General features: G+C 41.3%; 3 protein-coding genes across 9 annotated transcripts; 2 read left to right on the top strand and 1 right to left on the bottom strand.

Moving 5' to 3' along the window:
* Positions 1-79: 79 nt before the first annotated feature.
* On the bottom strand, positions 80-4,728 carry elp5 (elongator acetyltransferase complex subunit 5). 5 transcript variants are annotated; one of them, XM_028429189.1, is made up of 9 exons: positions 4,593-4,728; positions 2,399-2,513; positions 2,253-2,313; positions 2,060-2,140; positions 1,723-1,928; positions 1,429-1,604; positions 1,253-1,348; positions 1,053-1,153; positions 80-962 (listed from the first exon to the last, which is right to left on the bottom strand). In XM_028429189.1, exons 2-9 carry the CDS (start codon positions 2,451-2,453, stop codon positions 854-856), a joined length of 885 nt encoding a protein of 294 aa, XP_028284990.1. In that variant the 5' UTR covers positions 2,454-2,513; positions 4,593-4,728; the 3' UTR covers positions 80-853. The 5 variants fall into 5 exon arrangements, with proteins under 5 accessions (XP_028284990.1, XP_028284988.1, XP_028284989.1 ...); XM_028429187.1 differs by lacking the exon at positions 4,593-4,728 and adding an exon at positions 4,191-4,320; XM_028429188.1 differs by lacking the exon at positions 4,593-4,728 and adding an exon at positions 4,107-4,231.
* On the top strand, positions 2,890-6,441 carry phf23b (PHD finger protein 23b). 2 transcript variants are annotated; one of them, XM_028429181.1, is made up of 5 exons: positions 2,890-3,408; positions 4,622-4,653; positions 4,757-4,849; positions 4,939-5,551; positions 5,644-6,441. In XM_028429181.1, exons 1-5 carry the CDS (start codon positions 3,381-3,383, stop codon positions 5,835-5,837), a joined length of 960 nt encoding a protein of 319 aa, XP_028284982.1. In that variant the 5' UTR covers positions 2,890-3,380; the 3' UTR covers positions 5,838-6,441. The 2 variants fall into 2 exon arrangements, with proteins under 2 accessions (XP_028284982.1, XP_028284981.1); XM_028429180.1 differs by lacking the exon at positions 2,890-3,408 and adding an exon at positions 4,171-4,329.
* A 5,282-nt stretch (positions 6,442-11,723) lies between these two features.
* Positions 11,724-17,812, top strand: LOC114450798 (phospholipid scramblase 1-like). Of its 2 annotated transcripts, XM_028429184.1 has the most exons (8): positions 11,724-12,100; positions 12,558-12,646; positions 14,128-14,411; positions 14,943-14,985; positions 15,108-15,328; positions 16,626-16,787; positions 17,167-17,328; positions 17,413-17,812. In XM_028429184.1, the coding sequence occupies exons 2-8, from the start codon at positions 12,634-12,636 to the stop codon at positions 17,470-17,472; spliced, it is 945 nt and encodes a 314-aa protein (XP_028284985.1). In that variant the 5' UTR covers positions 11,724-12,100; positions 12,558-12,633; the 3' UTR covers positions 17,473-17,812. The 2 variants fall into 2 exon arrangements, with proteins under 2 accessions (XP_028284985.1, XP_028284986.1); XM_028429185.1 differs by lacking the exons at positions 11,724-12,100; positions 12,558-12,646 and adding an exon at positions 13,470-14,055.
* The last annotated feature ends 1,079 nt before the right edge of the window (positions 17,813-18,891 follow it).

The following is an 18,891-nucleotide window of genomic DNA, read 5'->3' as shown; positions in this document are numbered from 1 at the left end:
TATGACTGGTTCCATGTTGTAAAACAATACATGAAAAGAAATAATAGGATGTCTGAATTCTTTTACAGGCACTTTATTTTTACATTTATTATTTGTAAAAGAATGTCAATTGTGTTATGACATAATAAACCAAAACTATTATCATTTAAAATGAGACCATTTTAATTTATTGATACCAAAAGGGCTGTGACACCCAATTACTCCAAAGAAGTAAATATATCTCCTTTGCTTCTATTAATAATCTATATATAAAACAGTCTCATTGAAAACTAATATGTATAAAGTACAAGTTATGGACATTGTACTAAATGAAACACAAGTATTTTATAAATATGCAATCCATTTTTAAAGGATATACTCCACCAATATTTTACATAAAAATTCCAAAGGTGATGTAACTAATGAAATTCACTACATATCACCAATGAATCAGTATGTCAGGTGAAACATACACAGGTACCAAGATGTTATACAAAAAAATCTGTTATTTTGTTGGATGTTTTTGTTCCTTCTAACACATAATCATCTGTGCGGCAAAAAATCCATCACATGCCTGAGCCACTCAAGAGGAGCAAAGAAAGTAACAACAGCAGAACTTTCTGTGTCAACATCAGACATCATGTGCATATCTGGTGAGCTCAGAGGATGGTTTTGGAATCAATGATTTTGTCAGCAGTGGTGCAAGAGACCACGATGGATGTGATGAAAACGCAGTATGTGCTAATTGTGTGCCTAATGCTACAACAATGTTTTCAAGGTAAAACCGTAGAAGTAGGTGATTCACAATGCGAGGTCTGCAATGGCAAGCATGTCATAAAACATGGATCTCCTGCGCCTTGAGTTGGCTTGAACCCTACACGTCAAGATCATCATCAGGGTCCTCCTGGTCATAGTCGTCGTTAGCATCAGGTTCATACAAGATTCGTCCTGAACCCAGGCCTGAATGAAGCAGTGCTGTTTTCCTGTTGAACCGAGAAAAAGACAGCATTTAGAAATGTAATACATGGAAAAAAAAAACGCTAGTGAAACATGTGTTTTAAATAGTTTCTGACTTCTCTTTGCTGAAGACAAATGGAAGTGCCAGTTTTTCTCTGGCCTCGCGTTCTGTGTCAGACAGTCGAAGGTTGAAGGTCAAGTTAGCTGTTGGGTCAGTCTACAGAAACACATACAAAAAGGAACGTTTTTACTCCAGCTCTCTTTACTCTGTTCATCTGCATTTAGTGTGCAGGTATTACACATGTTTACAGTTTACCTGTTGCTCTTCAGGCTCAGGTTGTTTGTGTCCAAGATGGCTGGGCTTGCCCTGAACAGAGACTGTTAGATCCTCTTTGATGCTGAATATCTCCTCCTAAACACACACACACACAAAACTGAATATATAACAGTGCACAAACATGAAATTATCCTTCTATTAAAAAAACAACTTACATCATGCATTACTTTCCCTGATTTGGAGCGCTTTGTTATTTTTGCCACTGCTTCATCACCCTTCATTCCAGATGCCACAGAGATGACTGAAGTAGCCAAGTGACAGACACTTCCCACAGTTCCTCTCTGATGCATATCTGCATGGAGCAGACCAATAATTCCTCTTACAGCTCCCCCTAATGAAAACACAGAAAATAACGGTTAAAAAGAAGTGCTTGACATCTGAAAAGACATCTAGTAAACTCCATAAAAAAATCACATATTGATTAATCTATGAGGAACATAGTTTATCACCTTTTTTAAGCTGCAGAAGAGTCTTGCAGACAGCAGGTGGACTCACATGTCTCAAAATCCATGACAGAGAGTCAATTACTAATGTAGGTGGTTTGGATGTTTGCTTAACCAGGTGTGCAAGGTCTGCCAAAGAGAACTGGTGAACTGTGAAAGCTGGCTGCTCGCTCCACCCAAGGGGATCCGAATAAGCATTGTGGAAGTGTAGCCTAAGGAATAAAAGATCAGATGTGTAACAGCCATTTAACCTAATTTCATTTTTTTATGATTTTACCCAAACATTTCAGCAGCATCACTTTAGTTTCTGTTGATCAAATTATTACATTAACACTTATCTTACCTCTGAGCATATGGCGTTTTCAGTCCATCTTTGAGCTCTTCTTCACTGATCTCAAAGCCAAGGACATGGACAACTTCCTCCCTAAACTCATAATATAAGGCAGATTTGTATAGTAATTTGGGGGAAAATATTACCTAGACACATTAGGTAACAGTGCATATATAGTCAAACAGTCAACATCAGCTTTTAATACCTGTTTAACGCGGCACTGATGAAGCTCTTCAGGAGGTGTCGTCCAGAATAACTACAAGAATCTAGTCATAAATATATAAATTACACATCTAGATTATCACTTTCAACCATAATATCTTAACATGACAAAACTTTGAAAACGTTTACCTTGAATTATTAGAAACCCTCCACTCTCGGTGCCTTGTAGCAGTTCAGACAGCATTGTAAAAACTATGGAAGACCCAGGTAGCTTTAGCTACTTAGCATGCTTCTGATTCGCCACCTATTTAACGACAATAAAACAAGGACGTACAGTAGTAATTTAACAGATAACAAACGACATGTGTTGAAAGCTGAAAATAAATGTCTAAAGTCGCTTGGGGCTATCTTCTACATAGAATAAAGCGTTCGCTGCCCGGTATGTCCAACGTGTTTCGTTCGGTAGCATGTTTGGGTTGTTCAGACGATAAAACTTCATATCCCAGAGTTCTAGTTACTTCTTTTTTGCCAGGTGACGGGAAATGTAGTTTTAAAAAATATCCGAACTTGCGTCTGTGTATGTGTAAACTGCTACGCAACGGCCTACGTTACCCAACATGCATCACGACAGACACTCCACTGGCAGCCTCAAGATGCTTCTGCCGCGCACGGAGAAGACCGTGCAGAATATAACTCTAGTCGTTTTGTATGCGGACAGCGCAGAAAAGAAAAACTTCGTCTAAGAAGTTTCCATTATGGATCTACAATTATTACGGCCTCGTTTTTAATTCCAGTTTGGATTTCTGGTCAAATTCTGTACGGATGGTTATATAAATTCATTTAAGACGCGCTTAAAGTGCAGCACGTTAAACGACAGGAATTAGTATTTTGTCAGGCTAATAGTGTGGCGACAGTGCAGAGGTGGTTCTCTTCTGGTACGTTAGCCCTTTTTTACGGATACGCATCGAGGTTCTACAACAACTTTGACCCGCAGTGGAGTGTTTTTAAAGGAAGAGTCTTCGCTACTCTGCACCCTTGGCTATCTCTGGCTAAAGTTCCCCGGCGGTAAGGTGCAGCCACGCCGGGGGAGAGCATAGACAGAGCGACGGCCGTTACTCTCCGGCTAGCTCGCCTTCTGGTTCTTGGATCGAGGCCTTGACGGCTGGCGACAATGCTCGACATAATGTCTGAACACCAAGGTAGGTTTCTTTATTAATAACTAAGTGTCATTAAACATATCATTCCAAAGTGATGGCAATCTGCTCATTGTTGAAAACTGTCGTTTTGGGAGCATTGCGGTAGCTATCGCAACGTAAGTCATGGCTAACGTCTATGTTACGTCTGGTTGCGTATGCTGTATTAATAGTATGGTTCGCTCCTGACAAGCCCTTTTCTTGTTGCTAAACTGTCGTTAAAGTTGTGTTAAAGATAAGATCTTAAGATTTCTGGTGATCTTGCGCTAACCTAACGTTATCGCATTTATAGCACCATTCGGTTAGCTTGCTAGTTGCTTAACGCGCCGAAGCAGCTAGCTTAAAGTCAATAGCTGTAGATCCAACGTTAGCCGACCGCTAACACCAAAGCCTCTGAGTTTTAAGCAAAGAATATCTCAATTGTCAGGTACAAAAACAATTTTAACTTCAGTTCAAACTTTAGTGCCTCCAACCACGACACGCCCGATTAAACAGCTATACGTTGCTAGCAGGAAGCTAACTTGGCTAGTGAGCCTCCCACTTTTATTTGAGGAACGCTAGCGTGATTTGATAACAGTTAATTATTTGAACAATCCAACTCCCACAAGTACCAAACACAGACAGCTAGCAACGTGCAGCTGTGCTCGTAAGCTGAAGTTTAGAAACTCACTACTTCAAGCTATATTTCCGTCAGGGCTACATACTGCCTCACGCGTTGTTAGCTTCCACTCTTCATGTCAGCTAACGTTAGCAGGCATCAGACAATTTAAAAATAAGTAAAAGCTTGCCATCCAACATAGCCCATGAATTAGCCGTCTCATGACTCGATGGACACTCGATGTACGTCTGATGCCGAGGATTTATTTAAAGTTCTTCTTGGTAATCAAGTGACACCGGTTGCTAGAGGATGCCGACAACTAGCACTCGGTGACTAACATGTTTACTTTTCCGAAATGGTCCTCATTTTTTTTTTGCTTTGATTGGCTAATTTCACGTAACTGTATAAACACGTTACTTAAATAAGATCAGCATGCTCATCGCTAATAATCCTGATTATGTTATTGAGCTGTGTTAGCAAGCTAGCCCTAGCATTAGTCCACTAGTTGCTCAATAGACCCCTAGGCAACAGTACCCTTGTGTTGGTATTGATAAAGTGATAAATTAAACAAAAGTTGACACTTGTGACTTACAGATGTTTGTTTTTTTTTCCTGATTCCAGATTCACTGTTGACGTGTAAAACGGAACCTCTGGTGAGTACTTTGTAATGTTATTCTGATTGGCTTATTCAGTTGCTTTCTGTTGTGACATGTCTGCAGTTGCTCTGTTTCAAACAAAGACATGTGTTTTCTCTAGCCCCCAGAGAGGAAAAAGAGGACTGTGGAGGACTTCAACAAGTTCTGTAGCTTTGTACTGGCTTATGCTGGTTACATCCCCAGCCCAAAGGAGGTAAGCAGCTTTCAATGTCACAGTCGATATTGGAAAGTACATTAACACCTAAGGAAGAGGGACTAAAAGGGTTTCTCCTTATCCTGCAGGAAAGTTCATGGTCCCCAACATCATCCAGCTCGGCGCACAGTTCAGGGCTTTCGGCAGACGGAGGTGGCGGCAGCAGCTCCATGGCCAACACGTGGGCGGACGGAAGCTCCGACATCCACACCATCCACACGTTTGTCCGCAAAGCTCGAGCTAATAAGGGCAAAAGTATTCGTCGCATCCACTCTGACAGTACTCTGCTGGACAAAATGCGCCTTAAAGACTCCTTGTATGAGAGCCAGGCCAGCTCAAAGGCAGAGCGCAAGAAGGACAAAAAACTGAAAAAGCTGTCACTGGGTTCTGCCATGACGGCGGCAGACAGCGGCAGCAGCGAAGGCGAGAAAAGAGCCCGCATCAAACGCAGTAAAAACTCAAAACAGCCAAAACCTAAGAAGCTCAAGAGTTCAGTTGCTCACAACGAGATGGACTCTGAGGCACATGATACACACGGCGAGATGCGAGCTGGCAGGGAGGAGCTGACGGCGCACGGGGGCTCCACCTCGAGCATGCAGGGCTTAGGGAAGATGCAGCCAGATGAATCCATGAGGGAAGCAGAGATGAGCTCCAGCGAGGGCGAAACCTGGATCGCTGACGAAGACATTATGGTGGAGTCAGGTAAGACATTGTCCTCCTTAGTTTATTCTCAACCAAACTGCTTCCTCTGCTTTCATAAACAACAACTGATTGTTTCTTTTGTGTTTACGCAGGGGACGATTCGTGGGACTTGATCACCTGTTACTGCGGGAAGCCATTCGCAGGACGGCCGATGATCGAGTGCAACCAGTGCAGCATATGGGTACATTTGTCGTGCGCTAAGATCAAGAAGTCAAACGTTCCCGACATCTTTTACTGCCACAAGTGCAGGGACATGCGGCGGTCGGGACACAAAAAGGACACCTAGACATAAAGAGGACATACAAGGAGCACTCGGCCTGTTTTCGTTTTTTTTTTTTTTCTCCCCCGTTCTGTTTTCTTTTTCTGTCCTCTTGACACTTAACTTTCTTTGATGCCTACAGCCAAGACGGCCTAAATTATCACCCAGATGGCAACTGTATTGTCAGTGTGTAGAATTTTTGTTGACAATCACAACCGTTCTTTTTTTTTTTTTTTTTTTTTGTATCCTTCACGTTTTTTTCGTTCTCTTTGGCTACTGTGAAGAACTGGACAAGAAGGCAACAGTTGAGAATCATTTATTTGTTGCTAATTAATCGCTACATTAATTGGGATTGTTGTACACATACATTTACTCTCATACATTTGAAGGTGCATTTTGTAAATTATTTCTTGAGGGGAAAATGACAAATCACATTTCCTTCTGAAGTAGTACTATTCTCGATTTTAACTCGATGAAATATTGACACATCGAGAGACATTTAGATTCAGATGGAAAGTGTCACATGTTGTAATGCTTAGACTGGCAGCTTATTTTGTTTATCGAACTCTGACCACTTATTTTTGAGTTCTTTTTTCGGCTCGTCAGTGGTGATCACTGATGTTTAAAAATGCAGAGGTCTCACTCCTTGAGGGGGGGAAACGAATAATCTGCTTAGATTTATTAGTTTGCATCTTAGTTACACACAATTCTTTCAGCTGTGCACTTTTTAAAATATCAAATCCTACTTCCACTGCATACATAAGTGGAATCCGAATATGATGGTTGACAGATGGTTAAATCTGTATTTGGCTGTGTACATTCTTACGTTTCTCACTGTTTGTTTGGCCCGATAATCATTGGTAGCCATTTACCATGAACAACATTTACATTTGAATTTTTTTTGTTTTATGTGTTTTATCAAGTCATCTGATATGAGCGGGGACGTTGCTGTAATACAACTGGTTACAGTGCTTTACAAAGTGGCTCGGCGGCTTGTTTATGAATGGTTGTAAAATATTTGTTTTTCTATTTCATATAACTTTTTTTTTTTAGCTTTCTGAGAAGCGGGATTAGAGATGGCACCCGCGTCAGAGAAAGGACATAAGATTGTCTCACATCGAGAACAAAGTTGTAGTGTACAGAAGAATAAGTTTGAGGCTGCGTAGGTTGTGGCATTTTGTTCATGTTATTTGGTTTTTACCATGCGCTCTTCTTTCTTTTTATTTTTTTGTGGGAGAGTCGTTAAGTCTCCAGTAGCAGTTGCACTCTCTATACAACTTCAATTCTGTGTACATATCCTTTGATGTTCTTTGACAACTGAAAATACCCAAGCAAATTATATATTTTCTGCAGTCTGTAATTATTTTCTTTAATTGTAGCTTGAAAAATAAAAAGTCTTTGGGAACACAGAGGTTGTATTTTTTTTTTTGAATGATTTATTAGCACACAGCAAAAGTGTTTGTCATGTTTGTCTTCCACCACTAGGGGGAGGTGGTTGACCTGCACTGTCAGGTATGAGACCATGAATAAATATCAGGATATACAAGGTTTACAGGGGGAAAAAGTCTTTTCCTCAGTTCCTGTAGTCTTCTCTGTAGACGTCTGGCTCATCCTGCAGAACAAATATAAACACTCAGTGATCACATTCTAAGAAGGTCTTTGTGAATTATTAATGCAGCTTCATTGTTGTGCACTAATATGGAAAACATGGGCAAGTCATGCATGTAGCCGAAAGTAGAAGTCAATCGATGAAATTTAAGCATTTTAATACATAGTACTGCACATCACAGCTGTACCATGCTCACATACTATGTTATCATGCCAGAGTATTGTTGCTCACCTTTCGATTTCGCAAACTGGACATTTGGAAACCACCAATGGAGTCAAGAGGAGCGACTTTCCTCCTGTAGAAGCAGCAAATACACAATATTTAATACACCTAATTTCTTAGATTGACCTGTATTGATCAGCTGAATGTAAAATCTGCAACAATAGTGTACTCAAAGCATAATACTACCGCCTTACCTCTTCTCGTTGACTTTACGGTTGTACTGGAACTGACTCTGGCGCTGACGTTGGACAGAAATGTGTTCTGTTGGAGCCATAAAAGCCTCAGAGTGAGAGTGTTCCCTGCCCGTCTTCACTGCATCCCCAACAGAAAGGTCGCTCGAATCCGAACTATGGGACAGGCGGGAGAACACCTCTTGGTCCAGCCAGTTGACCTCCTGAGGGCAGGGATCACATCTTTAAGACTAAATGCTGGCTTGTAGTGTATGATGATAATACTGATTTAAGTGAAGGCTCACCCTTTTGTTTCTGCTTCGTATGACTGCAGCAGATAGCTCTTCCAGCAGCATGTAAACAGCCAGGAAAAATAGCACACATCTGGAGCAAAGCATCTGAACAGAGGGAAACATCCACAGTCAGTTTCTGATTTAATGTCACAGAAGAGAGAGAGAGAGGAGTTCAGAAGAAAACCACACACTCACCTTAAATCCGTTGTTTTCTCAGTGGAGTTCTGTCCTCAAAGATCCTCTGTGTCTCTGCTCTGTGGAGCAGTGTGGAGGCTATTTGTAGGCTTGCATCCAGGGTGGGTTTATATTGTGTTTAGGCCGTGTGTGTGTGTGTGTGTGTGTCCTCAGACATGCTGGTTACATCCGTTGCTTTGCTGCCCAGCGTGGTCATCATTAGTGTCAAACTTCCAATGCCTCACATGAGAGATTCTGAGTGCTGACAACATGCCTTGACACACCTACATGCATGTACACACACACATCGTTTCACCCCCCCCCCCCCCCCTCTTCCACTTTCCTTGCAGGCGACAGGGACAGATAGGCGCACGATAAGGCATCTTTGTGGAGGATGTTGCTGTTTACAGGTTTTACCCTCAGACTGGACTAAGCTGGTTTTTAACTGTTCATTTAATAATGAAAATAAAAACTTATGGTACAAGTACATAATCATTATATTAATATTGGGCCCACAATATCATTCAAAGAAAAAAATCTTAAAATAAAACAAACAGTACATAATATGTAAATTCCCCAGACGTTGTTATTGTCATGGTGATCTCCAAACTTTTGCACATTATTAATAAAATAATAAAACTCATTTTGTCAATGTGTCATTTTATCATTTTATCACTTATAACACATAATTATTATGATACAATTATAGGACATATTGTATTTATTGTCAAATTATTCATGTTGTAAAATGATTAGGTAATAAAAGTTCCTTCCCAAAATAAGAGTGTGAATAAGTTTGTGTAATTTGTCCATGATTTTTTTAGGTCTCAATAATAAAAGAATAATATTAATAATTGTCTTAAAATATGTTGATATTGTATATTATGTGTATGCCCATGTACAATTAAATATAAAATCTTAAATTTGTGCCCAATTGTTTAATTGTACGTCACTTGTATTTGTTAAGGTGGACAGATCTTTGCAACAAATAGGCCACATTAAGCTCATAATTTAGTTTTTTTTTGACATTTTTCATTATTCTTGTGCAGCATATTGCATTAATTTGTGTAGTAGTATTCATTCAGCTCTGGGTTAAAAGTGCAGCCTGAACTCTCAAAGTGCAAAAGAAAGTTCATTTAAAAGACTTCGTATAGCAAAATATTTTAAAAACTAAGTAACAAAGCAGTTCACAGACTGCTTCTCAATTAATACAATATACTACTTCAATAATCAATCAAGAAGATGTGTTTAAGTTTCAAAGAAGGAAAGCACACACACACACACACACAGATCACAGATCGTATCAGCACCCCATTGTGTGTTGTATTCTGCTTCGCCCGACTTCACAAGCAGATTGCCACCCAATCCAGACCACACACACACACACTCCACCCCTCCTGCCCACTGCCCTATGTCTCCAGAAACCAAAACAGAGGGCAGACAGTGGAGCTGGGATGGATGGAGAGATTGTCAGAGGACGGGGTGGGGGGTAGTACTCGGACGGTATGCGCGTTCAGACACGTTTTCACTTCTCCTCATTTTCCGCCCTGTCCTAATTAACTCTATTTTGGGACACTGAGGCTCAGTGAACATAGAGCTAGTGCTGATAGATCAGGCGTGCATAAATAAACCACGGCAAGGCTGACAGCATGTCAACAGGGGCAGAGGCCAGATAGGCTGCACTGATTACCTCCATTATCAGGGACAGGCCTCATTAGGGGCTTCTAGATGGGTGTGTGTGTGTGTTTGTGTGTGTATCACCTCCTAGATGACAAAATGTGAGAGAATTCCTCAAAATACAGGTTATAATAAAAGGTTAGGATGTTGACCTTTGTTTTGAGGCAGAATTAAGATGAATTAAATGTAATGTTTTGTATTTTAATTAGAAAATAATTCAATTGTACAGCATGTTATTGTACTCAACTATCTGCTGATGTCTGTTTTTCTGCATATGTATGTATGTATGTATGTGTAAGTTTGTGTGTGTGTGTTTGTGTGTGTTCGTGCGAGCCAAATAACTTCCTCTAAGCCCCGCCCCCCTCCCCATGCCCTATAAGTATCAGGCATCACAGCAAGTGCCAAATATAACCTCACAGAGTCGTGTGTGAGCATTGACAGGAATGATGAGCAGGGTAAAAACAAACATGTAGGATTTTTGACAGAGCTTGTGGAGCAGTAAAACAACAACAACTAAAGGTTTCTGTGTGCTGCTGATCATTCACCCACAATGACGTGGGGGAATTTATGTGGTCGTTGTTGTCTCACTGTATGGCCCGTCGTCTCCTGGCAGCTCTGCTATGCACACCGTGGCTGTACAGCGTTCGTTCTCCTCATGGTGGATTCATTAACGTTACCATCATCATTCTACCTTGGGCAGCAGTGGCTCAGTGGTAGAGCAGGCTTATCCAATAACCAGAAGGTTGGTGGTTCGATCCCAACTCCTCCCTAGTCATTGTTGTGTCTCTTTGGGCAAGTCACTTTTACCCACACTGCTTCCAGTGCACTCACTCTTTCCCTGATGGGATTATTAAAGTATTTCAAAATTCAAAAATTCAAAATTACATCAGCCTAATAGCATATCTGCCTATCTAGATGGTGTTACAACATGAGTTAGGCGAGAGAGGCCTTTAACTGCGTAGAGGTTAACCCTTCAATGTTCATCCTTAGGAAAAAAGCAATGAATTTTTTGTATTTTTCATTACCATTAGCGAATCCTCAGTTAGCTGTTGTAGCTTTAGCTGCTATGCAATATTATTTTATTTAACAAGTATATTTTTAGTTTTAATTAATGTCAAGTTGGTGGTTTATGTAATTTAATCGGAGGAATGAGTGGAAAGAAGCTAACAAGCATTCAAGAGCTTGACTCAGGGTAACTGGACTTTTAAAGAGCTCCTCGGTGATGTTTCGCCAACCAGCATCAGGAGCTTCTTCAAAGGACTCTGACAAGTCCAGCTGTCCTGCTTTAAGCTCCTGAATGAAAAGAGACCTGACAAGCTAACAAGGGCATTTTTTTTAAAACCACAAACAGCAGGCATGCAAACTAGAATTTACAATTCAAAGGGTTGAAGTGACTTAACTGGACATGTAGAGTTTTCTTAAAGATGTTTCTATAACAGATGTTAAAGGACCGGAGCCTCCTCAGAAAATAGAAGTCATCCTTCCAGGTCAATCTTCATCAACATCAACATAGAATTTACAATAATGTCCCATTAAATGCTAACAGTGCTTTGAAATAGATTTTAGAGGACAATTCTGCTCATATTTCACTTTGTGTTTGTTGTATTTACTGTGTGAAGCATCTACACAAGTCACTTTCTAATTTAGACGACATTTTCCTTATAATAATGCAATGTATGAGGGTGTTTGTGTGTGTTTGGCGCCCCCTGCTGGCCCGTGCTGACTCCATATTTTCACAGAAACTCCTCCCTCCTGCAGCTGCGTTCCACTGATAAAAAAAAACAACATGGTATCATATTTATGGTGAAAACTCACACATGCAAGACTGAGAGAGCAAAAGGAAGGACGAAAAACACATTTTAAAGACGTAAAGACACTTTATGTTTGGATGTTAATACACGGAAGGATTATAAAAGGTCGTTCTGGGACCAAAAGGGGAGGAGGATGTCTAAAAAAAAAATGATGGGAGGGCGAAGTGACGGCAACAGCGCGGACTAACAGGTTAAGAAGAAGACGACCACACAAAAAAAGAAAAAGAAGAAGAAGAAAAAAGCGTCTCATTGGCTTCGTGGATCTTTGATTGTTATTGGTTTACGCGTTCACTCTTGGAGCAGGGACAGAGGAGAAGACAGAGCCACTAGAGAGGTGAGATTTATGTTTGTATGTTTGTACTTCGCGAAGCAAGGATTGGCGTGTTTTGTCAGAGCGAGGAAGAGAGAGAGAGAGAGAGAGGAGTGAGATAGGGCAGGAGGGATGCCAGACTTCAGACTTGTATGAAGGATGTGCGCAGTTTGGTCTCCATGAACAGATTTTTTTTATTATTCAGGAGTAGGAGATGATTTCAACGAGCTGCCCCTCTTTCCTCTGCTGCCACACCCACATTTATGTCCTCACATCTCAATCATGCTGCATCAGGGACAAAAGAGCCATCACTCTGACCACAGCAGTGATGTGGAAATAAAGAAAGACACATGATGATTTGTTTCACTGATCTGTGGCCTTTGTGTGTGTGTGTGTGTTTCCATGTACTTGTATTTCCACCCCCTCCTTCCTCTCCTCCTCCTCCTCCTCCTCTTCCTCCCTTTCCCTTTCATTCCCTCAGACTCCCTGGAAGTTGTGCACCAGGAAGTTTGACCCTCTTTTTCACTGTGCGGGGAAGTTTCAGCCAGTTGCGTGCCATGTCTGCCCCGGGTAAGTGGCTGCATAGTTTCATTTTCACACAGTCTTTACACACACACACACACACACACACACACACACACACACACATGAATATTAGGCTCTTGCAACTCAAATGTTTCCATGAAGACCTTCCTATCGCAGGCTTTCCACAGAGTATGGCCTTGCAGTGAATGAGCACCTTGTCCCTGCCCCTAGATTCCACCACTAACCTTGGTGAAATTAGATCCTCCCCTAGGTGGTGACATTTGAAAGAAATTCCTTCAACGCATGCCTGAAAACATCTCTGATGTTGATTGCTGCACGCTCCTTCCTTTGGATGGATAGAAAGCAGACGTTGGGAGGTGAAAGGTGCTGCTGTGTGCTTCCATTAAGTAGATAAAGGAATGTGGGAAGAGGCAGAGCATCAACAAAAAAATAAATAAATAAAAAAATATAGAACAACGTCGGCCATTTCCTCTCTGTGACACAAAATGATTGTTTTTCTTTTTGTTTATTTGTTTATGTGTTGTATCAAACTGAAATATGGCCTTTAAGAAGAAAAGCTGCCTAGCTGTCAGAAACCAGTTTGGTCAGCTGTTATAGACCCAGCGTGGCAGTGACTCAGTGTCCTTTACATTCAAACACACAATCTGGGGTGTGTAGAAGTTGTGGAACACAATACAAAGCTCAGGAGGATTAGCCCACAGATGTATGTCTCCAGTCTGTTGTTTAAATTTGGACACACTTATGGCAAACAATCTTTTTATTCTGTGTGCAGTTATAAAACCACCACGTCACAGCCTGGCTGGATTGTCGTGAAAAGGTGAGGCAACAGGCTAGCTTAGGCTGTATGTGACGGCAGCTACCAGTTACTCCACATGCGCAAAGTGTGCTCTTAATTATACACCATTTAAAGTCTTGGTTAATCTACAAGTGATGAATTCTTTGAAACGTTGCCCTGATACAGCCGTCATGAGCGAGGAAATGAGCTATTGATACTAAAACTAAAAATGTTTAGATCATTGGCTAATTTGTCTGTGGAATTAGTTGGAGCCACCCTCCAGTGGCCATCCGAGGAACTGCAAACGACTGTGTGTCGTGTTTCAGAAATATCTAGTTAGCGAAAAAGTGCTTCTTTCTTTGAAAAAATATGAATCATCCACGTTGAACTAAACAACCAACAGACAGATCTTTTTGCAAAAAAAGGCTAATTTTCATAAAAAATGTAAAACCAATGAGCTCTGTTTCCGTGTGACCTGTAAATGATTTCTTCCTGCTCTGTGGTTCAGCCTGTGAGTAGGTTATAATCAGAGAAAGGAGGGATGATCCACAGTAAACATATAAACTCTTCTACACACACTTATGAGCACAGAGCACCTGCTGTTAGCCACACACACACACACATCGCCAGGATACGAGCTTAACAGCAGGAAGCAGCTGTAAGGCACAGGCATGGGAATTTTTTGTGTTTATTCCATGTTTTTCTGGTTATAACTAAATGTTTTTTCCAGGTTACTCTGCTCCTCATCAGCCGCCCTACCCCATGGCTCAGCACGGCGGCCAGCCTGTAGCACCTTATCCATACCCCGGGTATGGAGACGCCAGTCAGGCTCCTCCACCAGGATTCAACATGGGCTACAATCCTGGGGCTCCTCCTGTCATGTATCAGCCAGGACCGGCTCCACATCAGGGGCCGGAGTACGGTGGACCTCCTGGAGGAATTGCCCCGGCTCCTGTTGGAGCTCCAGCTGCGGTTCCTGTCGGAGTTCCGCCGGGTCTGGAGTACCTCACACAGGTAAGCAAGCTGTGGGTGGTGAATAAGGAGTTAGTCGGTGTGCACTTTCCATGCTCATGCCTTCACTTCAGGAATGTGTGAGTCAGTGACTTCTGCCCTCCTACCTTTCCTGTATTGTGTAAGCTACTACATGGGGGGTGTGTACCAGTCCTTTTTTCTAGTTTCTCATTATCAGTCACATGTATTTTTCTGAAGTAAAAATGTGTCATCATATCAGACTTCTGCTTTTTTGTACTTTTAAATCTTATCTATTCAGTGGAGACGATTCAGATCCAGTCAGCCTTTTAAAAATTGCAAAGATCAAACTAATCAAACTAATTAGTTGTCTATTTTATAGATGCAATGAATTACATACCTTTAGGCTTTGTTTAGACAAAATAAAAAATAATTGGTTTATACACTACAGCCTGTCAGCACAGAGATAACAGGTGGTTTTATGGAAATTTATGAGGGAGGCTGCTTTGCATTGCAAACTGTTGAAATGTGTTGGCACGTTTTCATTTTTTCTCGCTTCCTCTTATGTTGTTCCAGATTGACCAGATCCTGATACATCAAAAAGTTGAACTCCTGGAAGGTATGACACATGACCCACCCTCAATGAGAGCTTTGAATGTGTCGGTATAAATCGTACGAACACAAGTGTCCTTGGGACTTCTTTATCTGTACTGCAATTCATCATTTTCCTTGCCTACTCAGCGATCATCGGCTTCGAGACTAACAACCAGTATGAGATAAAGAACAGTCTGGGCCAAAAGATCTACCACGCCAAGGAGAAGAATGACTGCTGCACCAGGAACTGCTGCGGTTCCCTGCGCAGCTTCGACATGAAGATTAAGGACAACATGGACAGGGAGGTTATCCGTCTCATACGGCCTTTCCGCTGCGTCTCCTGCTGGTGTCCCTGCTGCCTGCAAGAGGTCTGTGTCTTGTATTTGGAACTAACAGAATCACAGAGTGTCAAAATAAGTTGTTAATAGCCTCATATTGTATTGATTTATACTTAAGGTTCAAAGATAACACATGAGCCTTTATTACTTTTAGTTAATATTTAACTGTATTGTGTGAGGATGTCCTAAGTCCTTTTCATGCCTGCATAATATTTTGGGGGTAGAGGTCCTTTTTTAAAAACAACACAAAAGGACAAGTAGCTGTATAGTATAGTAAGTTAGTTGCAGGTCATCTAATGGCCACTTGAGGGTGGCTCCAAATGTGAGTCAATTTTACAACAGAAATAAACATGTTTATCGACTGGTACAAAAGTAGATCTGCTTTCCACAGGACACTGCCACCAAGTGGCAGACGACTACAACAGGTAGACATGCGTCTGTCGGCAAGTTGCACAAAATATGTATTAATCCACAGATGAAAATAGTCCCTGAGAAGTGTACACTACAGCTAGCAACAATGGCTAAAAACCAAATGTCCAGCTTGTTTACCAAAAGGCTGAATCACTTTATTAATAAACATTAAAGACAGTCGTTCTTTATTACTTACTATTCTTTTCTATTATGAATGTGTGTGGGTGTGTGTTGCTCTCAGGACTGAGAAAAGCCCTTTGAACCTGGCAGTGTGTTTATCCAGTAACAATGACCTCGACACTCTGGATAAAGTCTAGACACATTTGAAGTGGGTATTTTTGTGCCACAGCCTAGAATGAAAGCCGCAACTTTCTCAAAAGAGCCTGGTTAACTTTGAATGGGGAAACCTTGTAGTGCCTAAAAGGCTGCAGCCTCACTGCTCTCAGTGGCTGATAGTTTGGGGCCCCTGTCTTTCTTCTCTTCTTGCGCTAGTTGCCGAGTGGTGAATCGAAGTCAGGCAGAGGTTGTTAGGAGCATGAATGGCCCTTTGTCTTTGTGAACCATCTCCTAGACTCCCTGATCCTCTGCCATCCTCCCCCCTGAGACCTTTCCCCTCCCTCCCTCCCTCCCTCCCGGTTTAATCACATTGTTAGCAGCCTGTCTACAGTGCATTCCCATTGGCCTGAGCCCAGGCTGATGCTCTCACATACTGCAGCTCTCTGTTTACTGCCCAGACACCATGTGAGATGTATTACCTTTGTTATGTGGTTTTACAATGGAGCAGTCAGTCTCACTTATCGCTCCCGCTGTCCCATGTGATACATATTTATTTATAGTCATCAGTGTCAAGGAATGAGGTCAAGCTTTCTAATTTTGTGTAGCATCTAACAAAGTATGTGACCCCCCCCCCCAACAGATGGAGGTCCAGGCTCCACCAGGCACCACCGTAGGGTACATCAAACAGGACTGGCACCCGTTCCTGCCCAAATTTTCTATCCAGGGGCCCAACAAGGAGACGGTGATGAAATTGGAGGGACCCTGCTTCGCCTGCAACTGCTGTGGCGACGTCAACTTTGAGGTGAGCACAAAGGATTGTGTTCTTGGTTGGATTGTTTTAGCCAAAAATGTCTAAATGTGGTGTTATCTGGACTGAAACTAGATGTTTTTGGCAACGTCTAGCAGAAATTTCTGAGTTAATTGGCTCACAGGAATAGTTTGACATTTTGGGAAATGTCATTATGCTATTTATTGGAGTTCAGTGAGAAGGTCAACACCACTCTCACGGTTTTAATTTCTGTCCATTAAAGGTTCTGTATGTTTATTTATTGCTTGTTGTGGCCAATGTATGAACGGATTATAATCTCAAGTTTTCAAAGTTTGCTTTCAAGTTAGCATTATTCATATTTTCAGTCAGTAATGATAAGATCATGTTGTGTTGTCGTGAACTTGTTTTGCAGCTGAAAGGGCTCGATGGCGACAAACCCATCGGTCGCATCAGCAAGCAGTGGAGCGGCCTTTTGAAGGAAGTCTTCACCGACACTGATAACTTTGGCATCCAGTTCCCGCTGGACCTGGACGTGAAGATGAAGGCTGTGCTCATGGGGGCCTGCTTCCTCATTGTGAGTCCCTGATATTAGTGAACACATTTTTTTTTATCATGTAAAAAGTTGCTGAATGTGATTATTTGATTCTCTGCTTTGCAGGATTTCATGTTCTTTGAGAAGGTCGGAGAGGCTAACCAGCGCAGCTCCGTGTTTTCATAACAGGGAAAAGAGGAGGAGGGGAGACGACAACAGTGAGCATGAGCGCCTTGTCCTGCTGTGCATCAGCTTTGTTTGTGTGTTTGGTCACTGCGCTGGTCCCACGTTCAGTTTATACACATATACAAATTAACATTTTGTCTTTCCCTGGATACCAAGTTTGGTAAATGGCATTTCCAATTCATGTTTGTCAGATGTTGATATTATAACACATTTACTAAAGCTTTGTGAATAAGTGGAGGTATATGTAGCGCAAGTGCAATACTATTGTGGATGTAGAAGCTGGTATTTTGTGTTTAAGTATATTCAGGTCTGAAGTTTAAATAGATTTCCCAATTACCAATTACTTTTGGGTTTTTTTATTTAGTCCTAGTTGTTAAATGTTAGCATGTAATCACACTAAACTTTGCATGGTAAACATCAGGGTAAACATTAGCCTAGCCAACGTTAGCATTTAGCCTGAAGGAATATGGTAAAATAAAGGCAAAAAATTAGAAAATATATAAACATATATATGTAAAAATTTTAATTTAGCTCGTATGAGGTGGTGGTTTCTAAGACAGTATTTCCCAAACTTTTTCTCCATATTGCCTTTTCACAAAGCCTACTGTGTCCTCAACTCCACTGTACATAACACTCTTTTTAGTGTGGTTTATAAGTTGCCATGGAAACTCGCTCCACAGCCGAACCTCGCCCTTCAGTATCTCTGGCTACCACTGTGACGGCTGAACACTGCCAATGTAGAGAGAGTTAGAGAGAGGGAGAGAAAGAGAGAATGTAAGAGGAAGAGAAAGGAAATAAAAAAGGAGAAGTTGAGGTCAGTGAATGTTCATCTGACCTACAAATGTCAAAAAATTGTGTGGATCTGAATGTGTTCCTGACGTTCATCTCAATACTGTTGTTAATACTGGAGGGTTAATGTTTGCTGTTGAATGCACTTCTCTGCTCTGTATAACATGGGTGTGCTTCCTGTGAGGTCAAACACCACACCGCTGCTTTCTGTCACTAACACAATGTGTCTTATTTCCTATGCGTATATGCAATTACAAGTTAGCAGACCTGTGATAAAGGAAACAATAGCCAAAGATTGAACAGTGCACTTCACTTACAGTTTCGATGCTTTTTTTGTTTTGTACAAGTTGCTGCACCTGTTTCTGTCTCTAGCAACAGACTTTTGTATATTTTTGTCTTTTTTTTTCAGGAACAAAACATATTTCAGAAAAAATAAAACCAAAAACTCAGTTTTTGCCTCTGTTGTTGTCTTGTGTTATTCCGCTTCCATCCAGGAAAGTCCAGAGGAAAGGCGCTCGGGAATCAGTTTAAATACAGAACATCTGGCTTCATTTGGAAAAAATGATCTCAGCTGCAGAGGAAAAATCAGATCTGTAACACAATGGTTCAAACAAAGTCCAGCTCCAATGA

This window comes from Parambassis ranga, chromosome 18 (genome assembly GCF_900634625.1).
Source record: "Parambassis ranga chromosome 18, fParRan2.1, whole genome shotgun sequence".
NCBI lineage: Eukaryota > Metazoa > Chordata > Actinopteri > Ambassidae > Parambassis > Parambassis ranga.
The sequence above is the reverse complement of the archived record's forward strand: the minus strand, read 5'-3'. Positions and strand labels throughout refer to the sequence as shown.

Coding starts and splice junctions, on each gene's coding strand:
- elp5 (XM_028429189.1), bottom strand. CDS start 2,453: ATGCTGTCTGAACTGCTACAAGGCACCGAGAGTGGAGGGTTTCTAATA. Junction 2,141..2,252: donor ATCAGTGCCGCGTTAAACAG/GTATTAAAAGCT, acceptor TTATGAGTTTAG/GGAGGAAGTTGTCCATGTCC. Junction 1,605..1,722: donor TCTTCTGCAGCTTAAAAAAG/GTGATAAACTAT, acceptor TGTTTTCATTAG/GGGGAGCTGTAAGAGGAATT.
- phf23b (XM_028429180.1), top strand. CDS start 4,230: ATGGACACTCGATGTACGTCTGATGCCGAGGATTTATTTAAAGTTCTT. Junction 4,330..4,621: donor ATGCCGACAACTAGCACTCG/GTGACTAACATG, acceptor TCCTGATTCCAG/ATTCACTGTTGACGTGTAAA. Junction 5,552..5,643: donor AGACATTATGGTGGAGTCAG/GTAAGACATTGT, acceptor GTGTTTACGCAG/GGGACGATTCGTGGGACTTG.
- LOC114450798 (XM_028429184.1), top strand. Junction 14,412..14,942: donor GTCTGGAGTACCTCACACAG/GTAAGCAAGCTG, acceptor ATGTTGTTCCAG/ATTGACCAGATCCTGATACA. Junction 14,986..15,107: donor AAAAGTTGAACTCCTGGAAG/GTATGACACATG, acceptor TTGCCTACTCAG/CGATCATCGGCTTCGAGACT.